Consider the following 25,406-nt stretch of genomic DNA (forward strand, 5'->3'; position numbering starts at 1 on the left):
AAAGCCACTGCAGCCAGAGAATAGAAGATGATTTTCAGGTCTGTCATTTTCATATGAGTATTTGGATTCCTTCTAACAAAACACATAGAGTCAGAATTCCCAAGGAAGTATCAGGATGCTATCACCAAAAGACAAATGAGTGGTTAGTGGGCCTTTGGGAAAAGCTTATGATTATTACTAGCAGGAGTGTTATACTTTTTGAGATGCGTACAGTGTTCAAGGAGACCCAAAAAATCTATGTGCAACCATAATGCACATGGGTGTGAGAGGTACTAGAAGCTTTGGATTTAAAGGGACTATGAGAAGGATTTCCCAGAGGAAATGACATCTAGCTGAGAGAAGAAGAATTGAAATCCAACAAGAATGAGTTGGGGTGATGAAGGCACTACGACAAAGACAGAGAAATGTCTGTGGAATAGCATAGGAGTAGGTTATATCTGAAAGTTAACAGGATGGCATAAGCAAGGGAAATCATTCTGGCTAGGTGCCACAGCACGAAGGATTTTAAGACAGTATCAAATTTGAAATCCTTCCAGATGACAGTGGGATGTCACACTTAATTTCTGCTTAGGCAGCTTCTAGGACTTTAGAGAAGGAGGGCGAACCTTGAGGGATTTAAATGTTCACTTGAGCAGCCTCTGTCAATTTACAGAATTTACAATTTACCCCTCTTATGTTTCTCACCTTTTCTTTTGCCTTTGTAGGTGACGGCGCCAATGATGTAAGCATGATCCAAGTGGCAGACATTGGGATAGGGGTCTCAGGCCAAGAAGGCATGCAGGTGTGTAAACGCTGTGCACAAAGTGTATCAGAGACTGTGATCAGAAAGGCGATTTTATATATGGAGAAACTGCTGGCTGGGAAGTTAGACTGAGGGGTTTAGGCTTTCCAAGAATTGTATATTATAGTGTCTTGGTAAATGAAAAAGATTCAATACTACTTTGACTGACACATTATAAAAAGTCATATGAAACCATGACTTCTTAATATTCTCTTTATTGAGAAGAAGAAAAAGTATCTTGAAATGCAGAGGATGAGAGTTTTTTTACTGCTTTCTAGGTAAAGTCTATTTGCTAAAATTGCGTCATGAGTAGTTTCCAAAGAGAAGTTTGAAACAGTAGTTAATGCTAGGCCTCCCATGAAAACTGGCCACTCATTAAAGCTGAACTTACGTGGCTGCTCTGTGTGTGTGTGTATGTGTGTGTGTGTGTGTGTGTGTTTCCTCTCTTTTTAATGGAGCGCGAGGGGATCTACTTATAAGGTAGATATGACTAATTTGCAAATAGCTCTGGCCCAGTTGTCCATAGCAGGCTGCATCTCTTCTGTTGTGTCCCATCGCCCAGGGTGGTCTTCTCTCCCCTCTGTCTATGCAGGCTGTGATGGCCAGTGACTTCGCCATTTCTCAGTTCAGACATCTCAGGAAACTCCTTCTTGTCCATGGGCACTGGTGTTACATGCGCCTTTCCAACATGATTCTCTACTTTTTCTACAAGAATGTGGTACGTAACTCCAGAGAATTTTTGCTCCCCTGCCCTTACTCACCCAGCTGGTTGCATCAGGAAAGAAGAGAAATTGTCTTAGGCTAAGCGCACTTCACTTATTGGTGTTCTGCGAATAGCCAGGAGCAATCCTGCTGTCTTACCAGAAATAATCTGAGAGTGTGTGTGTTCAGACTGCTGACAGCAAGTTGCTAGGTTTGTCCAAATGCTAGCATTTTCTACTCCCTGTGCGTTTAAATTCAATTAAGTCCTGTCTGGTTCATTTAAAATCCAATTTATGACCTTTTATAGAAAGATCATGACAAGCAGAATTATTAAATTTTTAAGGCTGTCAGTGGAAAATGAGAAGATTTGCTTCCATTTTACTGGTGATAACAACAACAAAAAAAAAATCTGCTTTTCCCAAGTTGGTGTGTCCTATAGCATATCGAAGACAGATACAAATCAAAACCCAGGAAAATGTCATGGCCCATAGCTGGCTCGAACTCACAGGTATAAGAATTTCTGTCCATCCTGTGAAATCTATTTGTGCTTGGGAGTTATTTGATGGTAACAGAACTTTGTCATACTTAACTCCTAAAAGGTAGAATTGTATTAGAAGATATGTGTTCTAATCTTGAGCATCTCACTTGAATTTCAGTCTTCTTGTCTATAAAATCAGGTGGATGCTCGGTGGACTGATTATGTAACAGCACCATGAATTTAGGACAAACTTATGATTACTCTTTAAATTCTATAGATAACATGTTAGTAGTAGACTTAAATTTGTATCATTTTATTTAAATACTGTCTTTAAGAAAAATATTATTAGGTGATTTTTAAGATATCCCAGTGTGTATTTGTATACCTGAGATCTGTGTGTGCAGGAGTATTTCTTTCCCTGCTACACAATGACCTTTTTAGGAAGCTCTCATTACTTAACTAATCAAAGTTAGTTAATTGTTAATCAAAGTTTAACAAATCTCAGATACCTTATAAAAATATATGGGATGTACAGTTTCTGTGATTCTGGGCAAAGCCATGATCTATGACTTTTAAAAAGGAGCCATGTTAACAAAATAATACAGAACACATAATTTATAGTATTATTTATTATAGTCACCCAAGGAGTCAAACACAAACAAAGTGCAAGAAATCTGTCTACACACTAAAGACCTAGAGAATCCAGCTGAGGGCCTAGATCTCTTGGTAGTGCCTCCCACGAGACCAACTGGGGGCCCAGAGCCCATGACAATGACTCTTGCAAGTCTGTTTCACAGATCTGCCCTGGGAAGGCCCAAGGTCAGTGGTGGAAGCTAGAAAGTCTATGCCAATAGGATGAAAGATCTGTGCAAGTAGGTTGAGGGTTCTATACTGGAGCCAAGAAGCAACACTCAAAATAAGGACCAGGGCTCCCCCAAAAAGTACCATAGCCATCCTCAGCGACAATGAAATCCTGAGCCCCTCCAATAATAAGAACAGCCGAATTCAGAATTTATAGCAGGAAGCCAGCATGACAAGCTCCTGCAGGAGAACCAACAGCTCCAAATAACAACGTTCACTTAGGAGAACTCACAACACCACTCTTCTTCTCCAGGTCTCCCTTTATGCTGGCAACAGTCCTCAGGTGGGGCATCTACACTCAGCACCGCACTGATTCAGTTCAGCTGGTGTTAAAGTTGACTACCAGCTTTTAATCCACCACAGATACTTTCAAAGTCATGAATACTTTCTAATCTGAGATGTTCTAATACTCATTTTACACAGGAAGAAGCTAAAATTCAGAGAGGTTAGGAAAATGCCTTGAAGTCATATAATCATTAAGTATTCCTGGAATTTGAAACAAAGTCGCTTAAAGTTTAGGTGCAGTGTCCTGCCATGTGGCCTGTGCTGGCGTCCGGGACAATCAACCATTTGTCCTGTTCCAATTCAGCATGAGACCCCATAGCCTGGGAAAACCCTCAGCCCTAAGCAAACTGGGATGGTTGGCCACTTCATTGATAGCATCCAGTCCCACAACCCAGCAGTAATGGTGGACACAGAAAGAAGAGAATGAAGTTTGTAGTGTGCCTGCTCCGTGCCATCTAGAGCTAAAATGTCTTAGTGAGAGCACTGACTTTTCCACTAGGTTTGAGTAAGGTCCATCCATAGTCTCTTTGTGCTTCAGTGTCTTAGTCCATTCATGATACCATGACAAAGCAGCATAGGTGGGTGACTTATAAACAACAGATACTTATTTCTCACTATATTGTGGAGGCTGGAAATCCAAGATCGTGGTACCAGTGTGTCTGGTGTTAATGACAGTGCTCTTCCCAATTACACACTTCTTCTCATGCTGTCCTTACATGGCAAAGGAAAGCAAGAACTCTCTCTGGTCCATTTGGCAAGGCACTAATCCCATCGTGACTTAATTACTTCCCAGTGGCCTCACCTCCTGATGTCATCACATGGGGGATTAAGAGCTGGTGTATGAATTTTGAGGATGCACACACATCTCATCTATTGGACTCAGTTTTTCTTCCGATGTAAGATGGGAACAACAGTAATTCTCAGTTATTATGAAGATTAAATGAATTATTTATAAAGCACTTAGGTCACTACCAGCCCATATAACAAGTAGTCTGGAAAAACACGTTTACCCAGAAAAAAATGTAACATATTCCATTTGGTAAGTGGCAAAATTGTGAAGAGGCTAAGGTCCAACAACTCAAAATGCAGCCTATGGAATGGGTGGTCAGGGTTCTCTCTAAATCAGGTCCTCTCTCTAAAATCTGGATGTCCTTCTTCCTGTCCGTAGGCCTATGTGAACCTCCTTTTTTGGTACCAGTTCTTTTGTGGATTCTCAGGAACATCCATGACTGACTATTGGGTTTTGATCTTCTTCAATCTCCTCTTCACATCTGCTCCTCCCATCATTTATGGTGTTTTAGAAAAAGATGTATCTGCAGATACCCTCCTGCAACTGCCTGAACTTTATCAGAGTGGTCAGAAATCAGAGGTAAGTACCAAAGCAAAATTTCTTAGATACACATCTATGGGCAAAGACAGTACATCTTCTAGTCAGCCCAGCCCAAATATTGCAGCATACTCAGAACTATTTAAAATTATTTGAAATATCATGTTGTTTTCCAAGATTCACATGACAAACACTCTGTTACTGGCCTCCAGTAGGAACACAGATGAATCTTTGAAAGCTTTTGTGTACTAAAGAGTCCAGTGTTTGAGACCTTAAAGCTAATGATCTGTAGCACTTACTGAACCCATGTGCCACATATTGTGCTAACTAGTAAACATTCTCTGTCTCATTTATCTTTAAGGAAACACTTCGAGACAGAACCATGCATTGTTCCCATTCTAAAATGAAGGACTTGAATTTCAGAGGGATTAAGTGATTTTCCAAGAATCTCACAGCTAATAAATGGCACATTCAGACATTGAGCCCATTCAGTCTGCTTCCAAAGGCCACACTGAACTCTTTAGGTCCTGCTGTCATGCAAAATAGTAGTGATTTTAATGACTTTCTCTTTGAGTCCTTGGCATCAACCTCGGATGTATTCCTAAACAAGCTGCAGGGAAAAATAGACTGAAAACAATGAATTTTCACTGCTTTGATTTCAAAGAGATAACGCATGTAGAATTTCCAGCCACATTAAGCTCTCAGGATTTTCAATGGTGCATTTACTTCTATCAATATTCTTTCAATGCTTCAGTCACACACTGTTTGTTACATGGAGGATTGTGTAGCCAATTAGGTGGGGTGGCTCTCTAAATACTCTAACTTTGTCTTTCATAAAATTAATAGTAACTAACATTAACGTGGCAGTGATACTCATTTATGTAATGCTTGGGACTATCCTAAGTGCATAACATACATAATCCCTAATTCTCAAAATACCCCCATAAGCAGGTACTGTTGTACTCTGTACTCTGTAGATCAGGAAAACAGACCTTGTGAGAACCTTGATCCCCATGTCCGTGCTGTCTACCTTTATGCCAAGCTGCAGAAAGAACTTTGATGTTTCCCATCAGGATATTGATTAGCCAGAAATCCAAGGTGCTATCACAAAATCATCCTCAGAATCCAAAAGACAGAGGGGGACCTGGAGCCTTAGACACCACTAAATGAACAGAGTTGAGTGGATCTGTTCAGTATTACAAGATTCACTATTAGAGTTCTAATAGTTGTAAGGTGGGGTGGGGGGAGTATAGAAGAGGAAAGGAGAAAAAAAGGAAAGAAGTGGGGCGGGGAGCCCATTTCAGAATGACTTAATGAAAAAGTGAAATACATTGGCTTAAATCCTAACAAAATCCAGCAGTAATAGTGAGAGAACACTGTCATTCCTCAAGCCACTGTAAATTTCCTGGCTTTAACCCTTGAGTCTCTCTTGTTACATGTCTTTTGCCCTGTTTTCCATGTAACCAAGACACCAGGTATGGAATGATACCCAGGAACAGAACTGAACTATACAGACAGGATTGAGGAAGAGCATCCTCCCCAGTGGTACTAGAAAACCATAATGGGACTCATCTTAAGAAATTCATGTGTTAGACTCCACTTGCTAGTCTAAGGACACAGAGCCACGTATATCAGGACCAAGGTGTTATGGTTAGCCAGGATTTTCAGTTGGGTCCTTTGATGTGTGACCTTGTTAAGTCCTTAAACTTCCTTGAGCTTCCATTTATTTATGGATATGATATGAGAATCAACAAAGATAATACATGTAGAATTTCCAGCCACATTAAGCTCTCAGTATTTTCAATGGTGCATTTACTTTTATCAGACTAACTTTATCTTTGCTTGAGCCAACTTTCTGTGATGAAGAATGATTTAGAGTCTTTAGCTACCAGAAATAGCCAACACAGAAAAGCTACATTTTCCGTTTGCAGGAAGAAGAAATTCTTATAATCCTTTAATAATATCCAATCCATTCATATAGGGAAACTACACAGACTCTAGACAGGCTGAAAGTTCAAGGCCAAGATGCAGGAATGTGTGCTTGATATCACTGAAGGGTTCCAAGTCCAGTGGGGAAAGAGGAGTAGAGGAGAGACTTTCAGTCAAACTTTTTACACTAATGTTTTAAAAGCCCATTTGAGTACACTGAAGGTGGTAGCTTATCTTATCCTCAGGAGGATGAGATCACTGTTCCCCATTGTTAACCCCTGTTATCATTTCTTTGTACACATCATCCTACTGAGCTAGCCAGTGTTATAGAACATAGTAGAGGACAGATTCTCAGCACGTGACTATTGACTTTACCTTCCAGAATTTGTCCTGTTTTTGAACTTGGCCTCCAAGTACATTATTTTATGGTTAGGTCATTTTCTGTCTTTGGTCCTGTAGAATATATTCTCTCAGGGTACAGAATCTCTCTCCCCTGAGTGAGACGGCTCTGGAAGGCAGAAGATTCCTTTCCAGAAGCAATGGCTTATTAACTGTCGATCATCCCTCACACAGTCTCCTTCTCTGGCTTTTACTTCATGTTCACATTTTTCCTCTCAGTTTCCAAGATGTCCCCTGAGTTAATTCTTGTCTTCAGTTTATCTCGTCCTGGATACATTCTCTTTTTTCCTTCTCATGCATGTGAATATGGGTGAATTGTGCTTTTTTACCTTTTCAACATAGTTTTCCAGCAACTTCTATAGCCCCAGATATATGAACTTACATTCTAACTTATCTCCAAATCATCCTTTCTTCTCGGGGCCACTTGATTACCTCTTTGTCTCTGACATTGTTTTCCACTATACATGCTTTCTGTGGGTTTTATGGACACTTGGATGAAGAAAGAGAATATTCCATCAGCATTTCCAGTTAGGAAATATGAAATAAAAGAAGATACAGGGAAAAATAGACTGGGAATGATGAATTTTTATTCCTTTGATTTCCTAAAGATCAAAGAGATGAAGGAAACATGTAAATAGTATAGTCTTCTGAAGAATGGAAGCATATGTAAAAGAATTTGTATGTTTGTAGTGCTTTGTTCTTAGGAAACAGACATTTTCAAGAAAGAAAGTGTCTTTTCTGCTTTTGAAAGACAATAAGGCTAAAATGAACATGTTAAGAAAAGACTAGCTGAAGAATATGATACATATGTTTCCATTTTTGTTTATGGCACACTTCCCTAATAAGTCATGGTACTCTTTGCTTTGAGTTCTAAATTCAGCCCCACAATTCCTCATACATATTCCTACACAGTCAGAGTTGGGTCTTGATTGAGAATCCAATTTTGATCATTTGACTTGAGTATATCTACTTGGTATTTTTCTATAAGGTCGGGGTAGGAAGCAGTATAGCACACATGATGTTGTAGGATTGCTTACTAACTCAGTAAATACTTGTTGGCTATTTTATTTGTGCTAACCACTATTTAATCATTTGAAGTGAAGTCAAAGTCTTACTCTATGAAGGTTGCATTCAGTTGAGATAAGCAGAAAATCACCAGGTGAACACATAAAATTGTTTCTGATTTTGAAGAATGCTATGAAAGGATGCCCCAATAGTGATTGAATGGGAGTAACGTTCAGCCTGGGTGCCACCATGAGAAGTGGTGTTTAACCTAAGGGTGGACAGGAAGGAACTATCCTGGCAGGGAGAATAGCGGAGGTGAATCCTTGAGGAAAGAATGTTCGCCATCCAGGGAAAATCTGTGTTGATGGGTAAGTTACCCTGCTGAGATATTTCACAAGCACACCATACATGACCTTGTAGGTTGTGGAAAGGCACTCAGATTATACTGAAAACTAAGTTGGAAGTCTTCCATGTGACTGAAAAGAATCAACTCGATAATTAGGAAGATGACATGAACTGATTGAGATTTTTGAAAATCTGGCTGGTAAGGGGCGATTATATTGAGTGAGAGCAAAGAAAGCAGTTAGATGGCTCCCGTATCCGTTAGAGAGTTGATGTGAACTGACACAAGGGAGAAGTGTGAGAGGAAATGGGTGGATTTGGAGAAGTTTTGGTAATTGTTCTTTCTGGTGATGGGAAATGAAAAGTTACTACTAGCCTCACTTCAGGTGGATTTAAAATGGATCCAAAAGAGGCTGATGGTGTAATTCTCAGTAGTACAGCAAATGGTTGGCCTGGATTCAATTCCTGACACACACACACACAAAATAAAAAAGAAGAAGAAGAAGAAAAACCAAACAAACAGATGAAAAATAGGATAACGATAAGGTAAGGTTAGAATTTAAATGGTTCCAATGAGTTGAATAAGAATTCATTGAAGGACTGTCTTTTCTACATTCAGTTGTGAACCCGCCTTTATTTTCATTCTTCCACGACTGTTGACAGGTTCCTCCTGTTTAATGAGTGGAAGAATGAAGACAGGGAGTGTCAGAAAAGAAAACTTTGTACTGATTTATGTTGATTTTCACTTCGCTTTGACCAGACTAACGTTGTTCCTTCCCTGATGTGTGTTTGGTTTCCAGGCGTACTTACCCCTCACCTTCTGGATCACTTTGTTGGATGCCTTTTACCAAAGCCTGGTCTGTTTCTTTGTGCCTTACTTTGTAAGTCATCACTCATGCAAAGTATGTGATACTGATGAATCATGGGTGTTTATTTATACTTTGCCTGCAGTGCCAGCCTACAGAAGGTGGATTTCTCACATAGTCAAATTGATTATTAATTGACTAAAGTATAACCATCTCCCCACATATGGTAGATGATAGATTAATGTCTAGTTATGCCTGTCTTGGGTTTCTTGTTAATCCTGAGCTACTTAATAATTTTTGTCAATGAATAGAGTAAAATTAAATCTCCAATCATATAATTAGTCAAAAATCAGAAAAGTGAAATCAAAAAATGAGAGCTTTGATTAGTGAATGTTGAAGTAATTCTCCCCACATGACATCCAGATATTAAATTTAAGCTCCTCTGTGTAGTTTCCAAAACTATTGTTAAAATTTACAAGTTTTATACAAAAAATTATTTCACATGTAAAGAATGGGACAATACAACCAAAGAATTTATAAAAATTAATTTTCAAAATTTACACTAATAACAAGTACAGAGCAGCATAGTGTGTCTGCCTGTCCACATGCAGCTCTTCCCAGAAGAAAACAACATGTTTGATCATGGTGGTAAATAGCAAAAGTACAATATGAAGAATAAAAAAGGCAATAATTTCAGTCCACGTTTACATCACTTGAATTGGCCTCACTAGAATATTCTGGCTATGCTGCACTTGAAGAAGAACATAGACAAGCAGCCTGAAGTATAGTCAGAAGATGACAAAAGATTAGAGAATTGTGACATGGGAGGCATGGTTTAAGGACTTGAAGACATATAGGAGAAAATATTTACTTAGGAAAGGTGTAACCTTACAGGAGCTATAATAGCTGCTTCCAAGATTTATTAAGCATAACAAATTTGATATTTATTATGTCTTAAAGAGGGGGAAGTATGAGTAAAAGCTTCCAAAAAGATGAATTATCACTCATAATAAAGAGGAATTCCAACTGAAAAGTTCACGTATTAGAAGGCTTGCCTATGTAAGGGCAGGATCTCTTCTCTGGAAACATTTATTTCTCTGAATGACCACCTCATAGGAACACTGTAGAAGAGACTCAAGCCTTAGCTGTGTGAGAGATAAAGTGGGGTGACTCACACTACTGAGTGTGCGGCACCCTCCACTCACCTCTTGTTATCGTCTCCTTGTAGACTTACCAGGGCTCAGACATTGACATCTTTACATTTGGAAACCCCCTGAACACAGCTGCTCTGTTCATCATCCTCTTCCACCTGATCATCGAAAGCAAGAGTTTGGTGAGTGGTTTTCATGCCTTCGAGATAGCCTGAAACTCTATGCTTGGGAAATGTCTTCTGCCAAACCCTCCACGCCCACAAAATAAATGTTGATGAGAAGAATCCTGATTCTGGAGAAGAACACTGACTCGTGCTGTTTGTGGGGATCATCCAGTGTCATTTTGCTGAGGTGGAGGTTTTCCTGGGGAAGGTGTTCATAGTGGACAGCTCAAGGAGGTGTGAGTAAAGTGGGCACAGTAATTACCCTTCTATAACCAGCAGTTTTCAAGACCAAACTGTTGCCTTTCGGCTAAAATGAAAAAGACACTCTGTGCCACAACCTTCCAATAGTGTGTTTAGTAAGTGATGCTTGTATGCCTTTATCTTTGCTGCTGTTATGGATCCTTGGACAGAACCCTTCAGTAGTTTCCCCTTGTAGTTGGAATAAACTCTAAAACTGTAAGACAATCTCTAAGGCCTTATCCTACTTTCTTTTCTCTCATTGCTGAGGTGAAATACCCGACACTATAGGTTAATTGGGGAAAGGTTTATTTAGCTCACAGTTTGTAGAGGTTTCTGTCCATAATCAGCCAGCTCCAAGGCAGGGGGAGCGTGTGGCAGAGGGGCAGCAGTTCATGGCAGCAGAAGACAGCAAAAGCAACAAGAGAAAGGGCAAGACGAACCCCTTTCTGTCCCTGGTATTGGATCCAGTCTGACGGGATTAAGGTGGTGCCAGCCAGTCAGTGGACTGATCCAGCGGTCACCCACCCTTCATACCACTACCCTTAATCCTGGGATTGCACTACAAATCAATCACACACTTAAGATTCATCACTTCCAAAAAAGTCCTACGACCTCATGAGGCTTTGGGGGGATATTTAGATGCAAACCGTAATATACCTCATACACTGATGCCTTTACTTCTGACTCCAACCTCATTTCCAGTTATTCAGGAACCAGAATCACATTATTTCCCTTGTAAACTACTCAGATAAATTGAATTTACTGTCACATATAGGCTGTGGCATATGGCTTATCTTCTAATGAAAATATTCTTAGTTCCCCCTCATATCCATGGATTTTACTCACTTCAAATGTTATTTTAGGTCACTTTAAATTTCAACAAATACTGTGTTTTCCTCTAGAGCCCTTTCCTGATCACCTGTCATTTCTTGGTCTTCTCTTAAATCCACAGGTCTAACAGTAATGCATAAATACTCATTTAATTATGTGATTATCTGATTCATGTTTGCATTATAATCTCTGAAAGGGCGGAGTTCATGCCTACTTTGTTCATTATTGTGTACTAGTGTCAAAAACAAGACTGGTACATACCAGGTATTCAAAACATTTTTGAGTATACAAATAATTAACCAGTGTTGGTACAGATTTACTCCTGTAGTAATGAAGGTTTCAAGCAGAAAATAGATGAAGTTAGGATATAAAATATATGCAACTATATCAAGTTATCATTAACAACTTCTAAAGCAGGGTAGAATATTTATTTTTGGCATCATTTGTTTTATACCTAATCATCTGTGCAAACCCAACGAGCCCAAAATGAAAATACTCAAATAACAGACTGGTTACTAAATGGAACACTAGAACCGAAATATTTGGTCTTATTTTAATAGCTACTTAATTTCTAAGCAGTTGAAGAGATATTTTTAGTTAACACCTGAAGATGTGCCTGTGATAGGCTCTGACATCAGTGTTCCAGAGGAACTTAAACATTATATTGTGTTGATTGGGGTTCATACATTAGAAGCAACCACAATCTAGTCTGACTAATTTGAGCAAGTAGAAACATTATGAAACTAAATAAATCGAAACAAAGAGTCCCTAAAGAGCCATAAGGTCTCTGAAGAGCCCAGGAATGGAAACGAAAGGACGGGCTGGGCAGGCTGCCACTCCAGTCTGACCTGGCTCCCATCCTCCTCTTTCTGATCATGCTTCCTTGTACCCCAGGCCTAGTCCCTGGGGATGAAATCCTGTGGCTCTGGATTCAGTCACAGGCTTTGGATGGGGGTCATACGTTATCAAGACTGGGCACAACACTCCGAATCCTCTCTAAGAAGAAGCAGAGTGAAAACTAGCAAAAGAAAACAGCTAAGAGAAGATCCATTATGAGAAAATCCTTTCTTACGGCAGAGCTGCTGGCCTCCGATGTTCCCTTGTGTGTAGGGGTCACCGTTCTGAGTATGTGAGGCTTGTTCCTCATCGCCTCGTGGCCACCCCTACTTCCCAGTCTGTTTTTGCCCAGTGTTCCTTGACGTTGACTTTATAATATCAATTCATTTAAATGTGTGCATAAATTTTTGAAGTCACTTCTGCCAGCAGCATATTTTAAGACAAATGTTGGAGCCATGGGACTCCGAGAAAAGGAAGGACATTGAAGAAACAATAGAAAGAGATCATTGTTTTAGAGACACCATGGTCTTACGGAGTTAGCCAACATTTTCTGAACAGTTTGCATCATTCACCAACAGGCAGTCTTCGTGATTCTTGTGAAAACCTCTACTGTAGGGAGAACATCACAAGATTAGGACCAAAAAAAAAGGGAAAATTGGATCTCGTTTGAAAATTGTAGCCCCCCTAGGACCAGGGATTTAGCTCAGCGGCATAAATACCTGCCTGGCAAGCATGAGGTCGTGAGTTGGATCTCTGGTACCAAAAGGAAAAATAGAGAGAAAAGAAAATTGTAGCCCCCAAAATAAAAAGATTAATAAAGACAGAATTTCCCTAAAAGGTGTGACATGTGCCACCAATAGTATGCATTGTGATTTTAGGTGTTTCTGCATACTGCATGAATAATGAATACCAACCATATGACGTGAAGCTGATTGTCTTTTCATACTTCTGATTATGTAAAAGAGAAAGTCTGGTGCTGTTGTGTTTTATTACAACTTCTACTAATTTCTCTTTATAACAGTGACACACCCATCCCCAAACTCAGCGTTAGCATTACAAATAATACTACATTTAAAGTAGTGATCTCTTTTTCTTTCTAAATTATGCTATTTAAATTAGTGAACTGGTCTTCAGAAAAATAATGTTGCAAGCTGCACATGGATAGGTAAGCGGCCAGATTATAGTGTCACACAGAAAGATTTATTTCTTGTTCGTGTAAACTTGACTGATATTCCAGATAGCTCTAGAAGCAATTATTATCTGAAGGGTATCTCAGTGACCGAGCTGTGTCTTATAGCCGTTCTCCCTGGAATCTCTCCAAAGGCAGCTTCTTGATATGCATGGAAGGAAAGGAGATAACAAATAAACCTGCATATCCCTTCCCACTCTTATTTCACTGGTCAGAGCCCATCACAGGGTCACACTTAATTCTAAGCGAAAAGCAAAATGCGAGCCATTCAGAAACGAAATAGGGGACAGGTATGAGCTTATTGGTGAGCACCCTTAACATGTATGTGAAAGACTAAATATTTGAAGATCACTAGGTTGAGACATTATCTTAATGAAGAAACAGACTAATGAGTGGCTATATAAATAACAAGATAAAGGAAATCTGGATGCCACCTAGTTCGTGGACAGTACAGAATAAGTTGTCAACAGGATTACTTTTTGGTCCTTGATTTAGTTTCGCAGAATTCAGACAGACACACAAGTTGTTTGTGAAAGACACTTTGTCTTACCTCTTCTGTGTTTTGTTTCCTGAGGTTCACTACTCACTCTGGTAAGTATTGGGACATGTTGCCTCTCTAACACGGCAGGTTTGGCTGGCTGCTTTACTCCATCACTGAGTGCTCATTTCCCTGCCCTTCTTGTCCTGCAGACCTGGATCCACGTGCTGGTGATCACTGGCAGCATCTTGTCGTATTTCTTGTTTAGCTTGGCCTTTGGAGCTATGTGTATAACCTGCAATCCACCATCCAACCCCTACTGGATCATGCAAGACCATATGCTGGATCCAGTATTCTACTTAGTGTGTATCCTCACCACCTGTATTGCCCTTCTGCCCAGGTATGGTATTTGTGTAGTCCTCAAAACAGCACATAGAATCGTAGGTATAGAGTTCTTGAAGCAACCCTGAGATGGATGGTAGACTACTGTTTAGTAGTGGCCCAATCAGTCTTCGTACGGGGTAAAATAATGGTTGTAATTCTTTCACAAGAAAGGAAAAGAAAAGAACTTAAACAGACTAGATTTGTATTGCTCTTATGAAAAATTCTACTCTGTAGCCAGCTCACAGAGCTAGGGAAGCTTTGTTTCATAAAGTCATCCAAGGACCTAGATGCCTTCCTCTATCTTTTTGCTGGGCCATCTCAAGTCCTTGTCTTGATCTATTTATGGTACAACACAGCACCACACACCAGGAAACGTACATGGAGAAATGCACTGGCTTACAGTTCTGGAGGCTGGAAAGTCCAAGGTCAAGGTACCACCAGCCTTTTGATTCTCACTCCAAGAAGTCCCCTTGAATTACATATTCATGGTAGAAAGTGGAAGGGCCATTTTACCCTCCTGGCCTAATCCCATCGTACAGCTCCCATCTCTTAATACTATTACAGTGGCTGTTAAATTTCATGGTTTTGGGGGAAACACATTCAAACCATAACAGAATTCAGCTGAATTATTGAGGATGGCTTCTCATTAGTATATCTACATCCTTGCCAACCGCTGCCCACAAGAAGGGAAAAGAGAGGAAATAAAGAATAGATTGTCTTTATTTTTTTCCGTTTGAAACCCAGAATCCAGCTATGTGGCTAAAATACAGAGGCTTCTAAAAGGTCGGGGGGGGGGGGAGATGCTGAACGATAAGCAACAATCTGGAAACTACTGTCCTGCTGTCTGGAAGCACTGAATACCATACAGCATCTCTTCCTGGCTGACAATTATTCTTCCCTCATGGTTTAACCTGATTTTTAATATCATATGAGATGGAAATAACTAAGAAAAATATGTGAATTTTTAATGCACAGGCTCTTGAATACAGGGCTTTTCCTCTGTAGTTTTATAAAATGTGTTTGGCTAAAAACACTAAAATAATTATTCTACCTTTTCGAAGTGTGATATAAGAATCAAAACCGGGAGTTTGTCTTATTCTCTAATAGAGTTCATAGGCCAAATCTGTTCTGCTACTTGTGTTTGTAAATAAAGTTTTATTAAACTTATCCATGTTCATTTATTTTACATATCATTTATGGCCACTTTTGCACTAGAGTAGCATAGTCAAATAGTCCCAATAGAGACTGTCTGTCTTCCCAAGCCTAAATTATTGCTATCTGGGCCTTTACAGGAAAGGTTTACCAACCCCAGTCCATAACAGCATCAGAAGGTGAGTTCAGAGCCTCTGATGCTAGTGCATGTCTTTGCTAGAAATGTGTAAGATGATCCATAAGTCACTCTGTGTTGGCTATGGTTGTATGCTTAACAACACCACTGTTAAACTATAGATGTCTCTGGTGCTCATTGCTATTACCTGTTTCAGATTAAAAGTTGACAAGATGAATCTGTAGAATTTGCAAAGAAGCAATTACTTGAAGTGTTATGTCCTTAAAAAGCTTATCATCATCAGTATATGTCTATCTAATTGTTGAGGTAGGCTGATAAGTGACCCCCTGCCTAAAAGACACTCATGCTATGATCCATATAACCTGAATTTTACCTTCTGTGGCAAAAAGGGGAGTTTTGCAGAAGTGATTAAATTGTAGATCTTGAGGTATGGACATTACCCTGAATTATGCAGGTGGTTCCTGAATGCAAGCACGCATGTCCTTAAGAGGGAGAAGCAGAAGGACATTTGACACAGGAAAAAGGAAACACTACAGTTGGAAGAAGCACGGGCTGGGTTATTTCTTTGAGTCTCTCTCTGAAAAGTCAGAGAGAGACTGACCTTTCCAGTACCTTCATTTCAGCCCTGGAAATTGACTTCAAAATTCTTGGCTTCCATGGCTGTGAAGGAGTACACTTTTGTTGGTCTAAGCTTACCAAGTTGGTGAGAATTTGTTTCAGCTGTCCTAGAAAAATGATATAGAACTGAGCAATGTGGAAGTGGCTGTTAAGAGTTGGGCAGAAGCTGAAGGGATTTTGAGACACATGATAGGAAAATCCTAGACGTCCTTAACCAGACTGTTGGAGGAATATAAACTTTATGCAAAGAAAAGTGTGGAGCATAGTAGAGAAAGCCTGTGTCACCTTAGAGAACAGATATGCCATAAATAGGATGTTGCTAGAAATGACTGTTAAATGCACAGTGTGTGAGAACTCAGAAAAAAAGTGGACTTGCACTGGAAATTTGAAGAAAGAATGTCTTTGAAATATAGTGACAGAAAGCTTAGCTGAACTATGTCCTACATATAATGATGTATAAACAGAATTTATAAACAAGTGAGCTTAGATATTGTTAGATAAGTGAACTTAGATATTTGTCTGAGGTGATTTCTAAGCAGTGTTAAAGGTGTAGCCTGGTTTATTTTCATTGTTTACAGTAAACGGTGAGAGGAAAGTAAGTAATTGAGAGAAAAATTCTTAAGCTAAACAAAATGAGCTTTAGGACATTTGCAGCCTGTCCAAATTGTAAAAGTTGCTCCTTTGAAGAGGTTGCTAAGGTTGTGTTCTAGAGAGAGGGCCACCAGGATAGGTGCACAGCATTTTTGCAAAGTGCTCAAGAGATTAGGTCTGTGAGCCCTGGGTCCCTTCACCATCTCAGCAGCACAAGAAAGATGGGGGGGGGGGGGTCCTCGTTACTGATGGCATGAAGTTCATGACATTCATAGGGGACTCATACTTTTTTTTTTTTTGAGAATATTACTTGGTAGAACAACTACCAGCTTATTCTAGAAGAAACAATTTTGGGGTAACCTGTTACAGTAGCTACAGGAACTAGAGCTAATGCTTTTTGAATCCTGAGTAAGTGCAACACTGCGTGGTTTATGTGTATTATCTCATTTAACCAAACAGTAAGCCTGTAATGTGGCAACTGTTGATAGATGTCCTCTCACGGACCTTATTTTTATTTACCAAGCACTTGTAGGGCCCTATTTTTAAGTGCTTTACAAATATTAGTTTATTTAGTATTTTTTTATCTGCATTTTGTAGTTCACTTACCCAACTCCCTAACTTCAGGAGCCAAATGGCCACTCTGTTCTTTTACTTTTTCTAATTGGTAATTTTTGTGGATCTTATCGTGCATTGGAGCCGAATTTAATCCTGCGATGTTCCTTTTCACCTAGGTTTACATACCGAATTCTTCAGGGATCTCTGTTTCCATCTTCAGTTCTGAGAGCTCAGCACCTGGACAGACTGACGCCAGAGGAAAGGGCTGAAGCGCTTAAGAAATGGAGAGGGGCTGGAAAGAAGAACCAGGTGACCTCCAAGTGTGCAGACCAATCCACTGGCAAGTCAGGAAGGAGACCCGTGGCTGGCCATTCTGCGGCTCTCGCAGTGAAGTCAGGGACTTCCTGTGCAGCCGAGCAAGGAGATGTGCCTCTCTGTGAAACTGCTTTGGATTCAGGCTACTCTGCAGCTGAGGCCTCAGACGGAATTGAACCTAAAATACCTAAAATATGAAAAAGCCAGGTTACCCCTGTTGAGATGCAACTGTTCTTTCAAATTTGAAAGGATTCGGAAATAGCACCTCTGTCAGGCAAAGATGATTTACAGCTTTCCGTAAGGAATGTGAGCATCTTACCGCTTGGCAAGCTGACATGATGACCATTATTGCATGTTTGTATAGATAGTCGTAAAAGAGGAATACAATTTGACCTAACAGAGTGAGAAAAGTCAAATATTTAAGTCAGAATCAAATGCTCTTATGAAATGTTTGGATTTTATAAAAGCATTTTAATTGACTTAGAAATGCAAATATTGTCGCAAGGATTTGTTTGAGATTCATTTATTTTTACTAGGAGCTCTCATATTCTCAGGAAATGCTTTAAGAAAGCAGGCTCCCATTAGCATTTTTTAAATTAGCTAGGAGTGCTGGTGCATACCTATAATCTCAGAGCTCAGGAGGCTGAAGCAGGAAGATCATGAGTTTGAGGCCAGCCTGGGCTACATAATAAGATGCTGTCTCAGAAACAACTAAGAACAAATTAGATTGAAAAATTAGGACTCAAAGGAAATTTCCATATGAATGTATATTATAAATGGATAATTTACAGATAAATTCTAACAGCTCTTCAACAGCAATGGTAAAATACAGTAATAAGTAAACTCTTGAAAATGTAGTTAGTGATTATCAATAGCTTTTTATTTCCTCTGGAAGGATATCTTCAGCCTTCTGGTGGGAGATTTTAAGCATACCTCTCCGCTCATTTCAGTATTTGAAGTGGAACTTCAGTAAGGAAAGGGAAGGAGGGATGCTATTGTTCAGGAATTGTTCCTCTATAATCCTTAAGAAAAGAGCTCTCATGAGGTCTCCCTCTGTGCAGTTGTGGTCAATTGGGAAACAGAAGCCATAGGGCGGGCAGAATCAGCCATGCCTACCGCCCATCCATAAGGCAATTTCCTGTATTCTAAAAAATAGCTTCCTCAAAATGAGACAGTTTCAAAACAACCTTCAAAACTAAAGGCTTCGTTTTTGCAACCCCCAATAATTTTTCTAGTGTTGTGGCCTTTGAAAAAGTGAAATATGGATTGAGATTAATACAGATTTTTCTCAGGGGAGTTTCCCTGACCTTCTTAGAAAAACTTGTTTTTTAATGCCATTTGACTGGAATGTCTATAACACGTTTACAGCTGTTACAAATCATATAAACTGGCTTTCCTTGGAACCAAGAAACTATTTTATGCAAGTAAAGCCACATGTTATAATAAAATCAAATATTCATGTTGAAGTTATTTTAAAATTCTATCAGAAAGCTGTCACCAGTCACCAGACAAGGAGAATCCCTTTCATGAAACGCCATGCTAACGTCCAGTGGCCACATCAGGGTCTTATTACCATTAAACAGTTATTCTCAGGGTTTAATTTGGAACATGCTGCCCACTGTTCTGGTCCAACATTGTTTTTGTAATCTTCTGTTATTACTGTAAATCATCTTTTATACTGACTGAGTTGTGGAACTTTTAAAATGCCACACGGCTAATGGAAGGGCCTTCTGCTTCCTTAAGAATTTTGTAAATAAACTATTTAATAAATAGTGTGGACTGAAAAGCTGTCATTTGTTCTGTAAACACAGACTGACTCCAACTATAATGGGTTCTGGAACTTACAAGGAAAAGGATCAAATCACAGCATTTGCAGAATATTGTCTCAGCCTTTTTTAATGGAGAAAAATCATTGATGTAGTATCATCTGGGATCCTCATAGTAGCTGGCACTATAATCCCAGCACTTGGCAGGCTGAGGCAGGAGGATTGTAGAGAGTTAGAGAACAGCCTGGGCTACAAAATGAGCTCAAGGCCAGCCCAAACAGGATAGCTAGACCCTGTCTCCAAAAAACCACACCAAAAAAAAAAAAAAATCATATTGTGAAGATTAAAAGAATAAGCCAAAATGAATACGCCAAAGATCAGCTTTTGAGACATGAGTTATCTCCATATGTGAATAAAGGAACATATTGAGTATTCATGTTATGGGGCTACAATCTTACATCTATAATTTCAAAATCCTCAGGACTCTGAAAACTGGAAAATTTTTCACAAATTATTTACAAACTCAATGTCCTGAACAAGTGTGAGGTTATTTATATACTTCATGTAATTATTCTTTGAAACAAAAATGTTAATGTATTTTATTACTATGTATTAAACTATTTTTTTAATTCAGAAAATTCTGAATTCTGAAACATCTGGCTCCTAGGCTGAAGAGGTTTTTGGCTTGTATTAAACTTTTAAAGGGTTGCATAAGAAAATAATTCATTTACATAAAATTACCCAAGCCAATGTGATCTATTTCATCTTTCACCAAATTTTGGGTGATAAAGTAATATATCTTTGCTCTTCTGAGCTAAAAAAATAATTGTATACATTTGGGGACATAATTTTGTTACCTCTCCAAAACATTTATGAAAGAATTGAATCAGTTCTCAAAACATACTCTTGATATTAAAGGTTCATTTGCTTTTACCAGGGCTAAAGTTTTCATTGGACAATGATTAATTTGAATCCATTAACAATGTCTTAATTTCAGATTAACAAAAGAGCCAGTGATTGTCTAAAAGAACAAGTACTTTTGAGAGTCAAGATACGGGACAAATAGTTGGTGGGAAACCTGGCATCAGCATGCGGTGACAGGAATGAGCAACTTCCTGGTTCCATATTCATACAAAAAGATAGTAACACGTTATCTGTATTCAGAATTATTTAAAATAAGTACAATATGTACATTTCACTGAACACAAGTTAAGCGAAGCTAAAAGTTGTTACATTAAGCGGGTGCCTACAACTACAATAAAACTGACAACTTTCATACATGTGACCATAGTTCAGTGGTGGGATTTCACACACTCTCTAGGCTTATAAAAACTATGAGACAGAAGATGAGTAACATGGAAAGTAAGTGTCAAAACAACTTTCTGAATTTAAAAATATGTCTGCACATAGAAAAGATGTATACAAAAGGTGTATACAAAACTACACGCATAAAATTGCAGGTAGTCTTTATTTGGAATGCCGAGGCAGTCCAGGTTGCTGGTGGAGATTAGTAGCGAATTCTGCATGTCCAAAAGGCATGTTGCGAAGTAGCCATCTAACTAATTAAATTAGGTATCTCTGAAGATTTGTGCCTCGAAGTTTTTCGTAGCCAACAAGACTTCTAACCACTAATTGCTTCAGAAATTGATTTATGTAAAGTGTCCTAATGTTTAAAAGCAACTTTTAAGATTTTGTTTTTAATTATCAGTGAGAAGGAAGGGCAACACCAGATGTTAGACATAGTTAGGGGGAAATTACGAAGTGTGTCACTTTGTGAAATGTCTCTGTGCTTTGAAATATATTTCTATGACTTTATTGCTATAGATGGACACCGGAAAACAAAATTGTCATATTTAATTTGGAGTGATGATTGTAATTTTCTTTTAAAAACAACTGCATCTCTTCAATCTAGAGCAGGTTCTCCTTTGATAAACTTTAATCTCTATTTCCTTTTAACACAGACAGGACAAAATATTCTCCATGAATATTGACCTAATTGTTGAAATCTCAACGAGCTGATAAGAAAAGCTCCAGAAATGGGGAAAGAACTACAGAGCTTTCCTCTAAAATTACAAACTTGATTTAAATCCAGAATGGACAGAATTGTTATTTCAGGGTTAGTGTCTAGAGAGCTTGGCACATATGTTGTGATTTCAGTTACCTAAATGGATGCTACTTTTTCCCTCGCTTTCTTTCATAAATTCTCTGACCTATGCAAATTTCAGAAGAGTACAGACATAAATTGTAAATCAAGAGCCAGTCATCACTGGTAATGCTGAAATTTTCACCTAAGCTGCTGTGGTTGAGAAACAGAAACGGGAGTTCCATCAGCCTGGGTTGGTGTTCCTTCCAGGACAGAACAAAAGGGAACTTTTTGTAACCTGTTAAATTTAAGGGCTGCATATTTTAAATCTCTACAGAGTTGATCTGTAATTTCATGCTGCAGTCAAGGTTAGAGCTGGCAGAAGAAAACACCCACTCTGCTTTTGTTTTTAAGCTTTTCATAAAATTTTAAATTAACAAAAACGTTGGGGGGAAAATTGAATAAAATTGGTCTGAAGCAAACTAAAATTCCCAGTCCACTTGGAGCTTCCTGTCCAGATGAAGTGGCTCCTTCCAGCTTCCACAGGGAGCTCATCTCAGGCCCGGCCATTCTCTCTCTGTGCTGCTGGCAGAGGGCTCTGATCAGCCTTTGGCTTCCGTGGGAGAAAGGTCTGGATGTATATTTGCTTCTCAATCCATCCGACGAAGTAGGACACGTTGCTATACACTCCAGGACCCAGGACTTTGGAGAAGCAGATGGAGCCCCATGAAGTTAACCCAAACAGTGTCCACTGTCCTCCAGGCTGCTCACAAACAAGAGGTCCACCACTGTCACCCTGTGAGGAAGAGCAGTAGCCATTAGTCACTGGGATTTCCGAGCCCTGGTCACACCCTGTGGCCCTGAGGATACAATAAAGCCAAAACAGATTAACCAATTTCTTGGAAAGTTTCGACAATACTTTTATTGCCAGCCTACGGATAAAATGTGTTTTCCATTGGATAGATGGCACTTTCAAATGAACATTATAAATTCTGATCTTAGAAGGTGGTTTGAGAAGAGATTTTACTTGTAGGAAATCAGAGGACTTTTTTTATCATTTCCTGCTTACCAAAATATGTCATAAAATTTAAGAAGACCTCTCGTAATTAATCTAATTCTTGTTTCACTTGTAAATTAGTTTTTTTTTTTTTTTTGTCTTTTTCGTTTTTATCGGTACCGGGGATCGAACTCACGACTGCCTGCTTGCAAGGCTAGCGCTTATGCCGCTGAGCTAAATCCCAGCCCTTGCAAATTAGTTTTATTAGTACATGCTTGCAGTACATAAGCATTATTATTATGGGGAGTTGGTGCAGGTAATATTATATCCTAATTCTTTTATTTCTCGTTTTTGTTTTTCATTCCCTACCCGCTGTCCTTCTCCCTACTTCTCTGTAACTGTAGAAAATATCCAAAATGGAAAGATTTCCTGCCTATAATATCTATGACTTTCCTACCTTGTAATGTTGGAAAATAATAGGAATAATGTTTACTGATACTTTCCGTGTATTAACTCACTTAATCTTCACAAAATACCTACAAATTGATATTATTATGCTCATGTTGGAGATAATTCAACTGATGCACAAGTTAAATAACTTACTCGTTAGCGGCGGGGGTGGGTAAAAAAAAGAACTTACTCATGGGCAAAGCTAGGATTTGAACCCAGGCTTCCTGACAAGTTGCCTTCTTCATGACTACCAGGGTGTCTTGCTTCTTAGGAATGTTAGTTAATACTATTGCTATGAAAACAAAATTGGAATTTGGATTATGCTGCGTGCTTTTGTAGAAGTGGTGTGACCTTCACATGCAAAACTTCCAATGCCCTGAGCCTGAATAATAAGCATAGATTTAATAAGGACCCAAAACCAACATTTTCTGCCAGAAAGCCTAAGTTAATTAATTTATACTTTCAAATTGTTTATTTCTGGAATTTTTCATCCAATATTTTGGACCATAGGTGCCCACAAGTGAGCATGGGGGTAAGAGAGAACGCTCTGTATTGACTGCAGAGGGGCCTTCTTAAAGTAGCAGCAAGCCCTGTCTGACAGAATGCAGTGATTTTTCCGAGTATTATTGCTCTGCAGCGTGGGAGTATCAGAAGCCTATCATTCCTGATGCTCCTGTTTCCATGACAACAGTGAAACATACTTTTGCAGAATCCAACTACTGGCCAGGAAACCCAGTAGAGGCAGGAGTTAGGAAGCATAAGAAATCAGGAAAAACCACAGCAGTGACATGCTTCTGATTGTTACTACATTTTTAAAACTAAATATAGGGTTGGGAAAAAATTACATATTTGGACACAGGTCTCCCTGTGAGGATAATTTTCTTCCAGTGTGCACAGCATTATTGCAATGGGCTTTCCGTTTCCTTTTTTCTTTTTAAAAAATTTCATTGTACATGTTTGTAATACATAAATTTTCTGGAAATTTCCTGAAAAAATATGTAATATGTAATATATTAAAATGTTTTTCCTCTCCCCTTATATAGAGAGGGTACTCAATTATTTAGTTTGAGCTATTTATTATGAGTATGATTAAAATGAGATATATTTTATTGTTGGTATCTCTGCCTGTCCAGATCAGAAATTAGAATTACCTAGCATCTCCACTATGCAAAGTTCTGCGCTAGGCTCTCCATAGATGTGGAAGACACAGTGTTTGTCCAAGAGCAACCAAAAGTCTTGGTAACAAACACGACTTTATAGGAAACCAAAACTGAAGAATTACAAAGAAGATTTCAGAAGAATATGTGATTTTTTTCCAGGTGGAGAGGACACACATGCCTTCCTTAGGTGTGGGTTTTGAATGGCTCACACAGGTGCTCTTTTAGGTGAGAAAAATAGAGGTCAGGACTCAGCAGTTCAGCTTCTCTTCCCACTTGAAAAGGCGGTTTCCATTTGTTTTTATTCTCTTTTAAAATCCCTTTTCCTGCCTTCTGTCCAACCTCCCTCCACCTCTTGTCCTCCTTTCCTTTTTAAAAAGATTTCCCCACTTCGTATCGCCAAAGATTGAGCTCCCTATTTCCTACTGTCTGGTTCTTTAATTTATTTGTACTTCGGCTTTTCCCTGTAAGACCAGTCTTATGATAAGGAAGCTCGTGTGTCTGATTCACTTCACTTAACATGTTCCCAAGGTGCACCCAGTTGCCTACATCCCTCATTTGGGAGGAAAAGGAAATAAAAAAGGAGTAAGATGTTTTATGGAGTTACCAATTCCTCACAATAAATGTAATTACGTACTGCAAACATGTATGAATTTTGTTTTGTTTTGGAGGGATTTTTTTGTTTTGTTTGTTATTGTCATTGTTACTGTTGTTTTTGGTACTGGGTGTTGAACTCACAACCTTGCACTTGCCGACACACGCCTGTGCCGCTGAGCTGTACCCTGGATAAAAAGTAGTTTAAAAGAGTGATCAATTCAGACTGAAAGGAGGGTGCAGGTAAGACCCACTGGTGTGGTCTGTATTTTGCGTCACGTTTCCTCCTGGTAAAACTAGACTGTTCTGTACAGGGAACTGGATGCAACACGAGACCATAAAGTGAAATAAATCAGATACGCAAGCTTCCATAGCATAAGACTGGTCTCATGAAAAAGCTGAAGTATGAGTCCGTTAAAGAGTAAAATCAAAGATAGTAGGAAACAGGGAGTGTGATCTTTGGCAAATGGAAAAGGGACCTAGAGACAGAGGACGAGGGAAGGTAGCAGGAACAGGAAATATAAACACGACGTGGGTCTGATTATTTTACTTAACATTATGGTTTCAAGTGACAAATCCAAAGTATAAATAAAGAGGAAAAGAAGGTAATTGAAACAGAGACACACTTTTTGTAAGTAGGAAGGAAGAAAGGGAGATTTGGGGAAGGAGAAAGAAGGAAGAGATGGAGACATAAAAAGAATTAAGATGTGTCACCTACGTGTATCAACTATCCATAGAGAATGCAATCGTTACATGTCACAGACATGCTAGTCAAAACAGCAAAACGCATGCTGAGTGCCTGT

At 39.0% G+C, this 25,406-nt stretch overlaps 2 protein-coding genes across 4 annotated transcripts in view; one reads left to right on the forward strand and one right to left on the reverse strand.

Moving 5' to 3' along the window:
• Atp10d (ATPase phospholipid transporting 10D (putative)) overlaps positions 1–19,328 on the forward strand; it is an 88,584-nt gene extending 69,256 nt beyond the window's left edge. For both annotated transcript variants that reach the window (XM_003471567.5, XM_063240621.1), the window contains exons 17-23: positions 705–781; positions 1,374–1,499; positions 4,276–4,476; positions 8,910–8,990; positions 10,144–10,248; positions 14,018–14,205; positions 17,418–19,328. In XM_003471567.5, coding sequence (XP_003471615.2) covers positions 705–781; positions 1,374–1,499; positions 4,276–4,476; positions 8,910–8,990; positions 10,144–10,248; positions 14,018–14,205; positions 17,418–17,754 — 1,115 coding nt within the window. In that variant the 3' untranslated portion in view covers positions 17,755–19,328. The remainder of the gene's footprint in view (positions 1–704; positions 782–1,373; positions 1,500–4,275; positions 4,477–8,909; positions 8,991–10,143; positions 10,249–14,017; positions 14,206–17,417) is intronic.
• A 1,443-nt stretch (positions 19,329–20,771) lies between these two features.
• The window catches only part of Corin (corin, serine peptidase), a 266,984-nt gene continuing 262,349 nt past the window's right edge, over positions 20,772–25,406 (reverse strand). For both annotated transcript variants that reach the window (XM_063240622.1, XM_013154236.2), the window contains one exon: positions 20,772–22,201. In XM_063240622.1, coding sequence (XP_063096692.1) covers positions 21,962–22,201 — 240 coding nt within the window. In that variant the 3' untranslated portion in view covers positions 20,772–21,961. The remainder of the gene's footprint in view (positions 22,202–25,406) is intronic.

The sequence above is a fragment of the Cavia porcellus genome, unplaced genomic scaffold (assembly GCF_034190915.1).
Source record: "Cavia porcellus strain 051 isolate PalLab524CR breed Dunkin Hartley unplaced genomic scaffold, mCavPor4.1 scaffold_30, whole genome shotgun sequence".
Taxonomy (NCBI): Eukaryota; Metazoa; Chordata; class Mammalia; order Rodentia; family Caviidae; genus Cavia; species Cavia porcellus.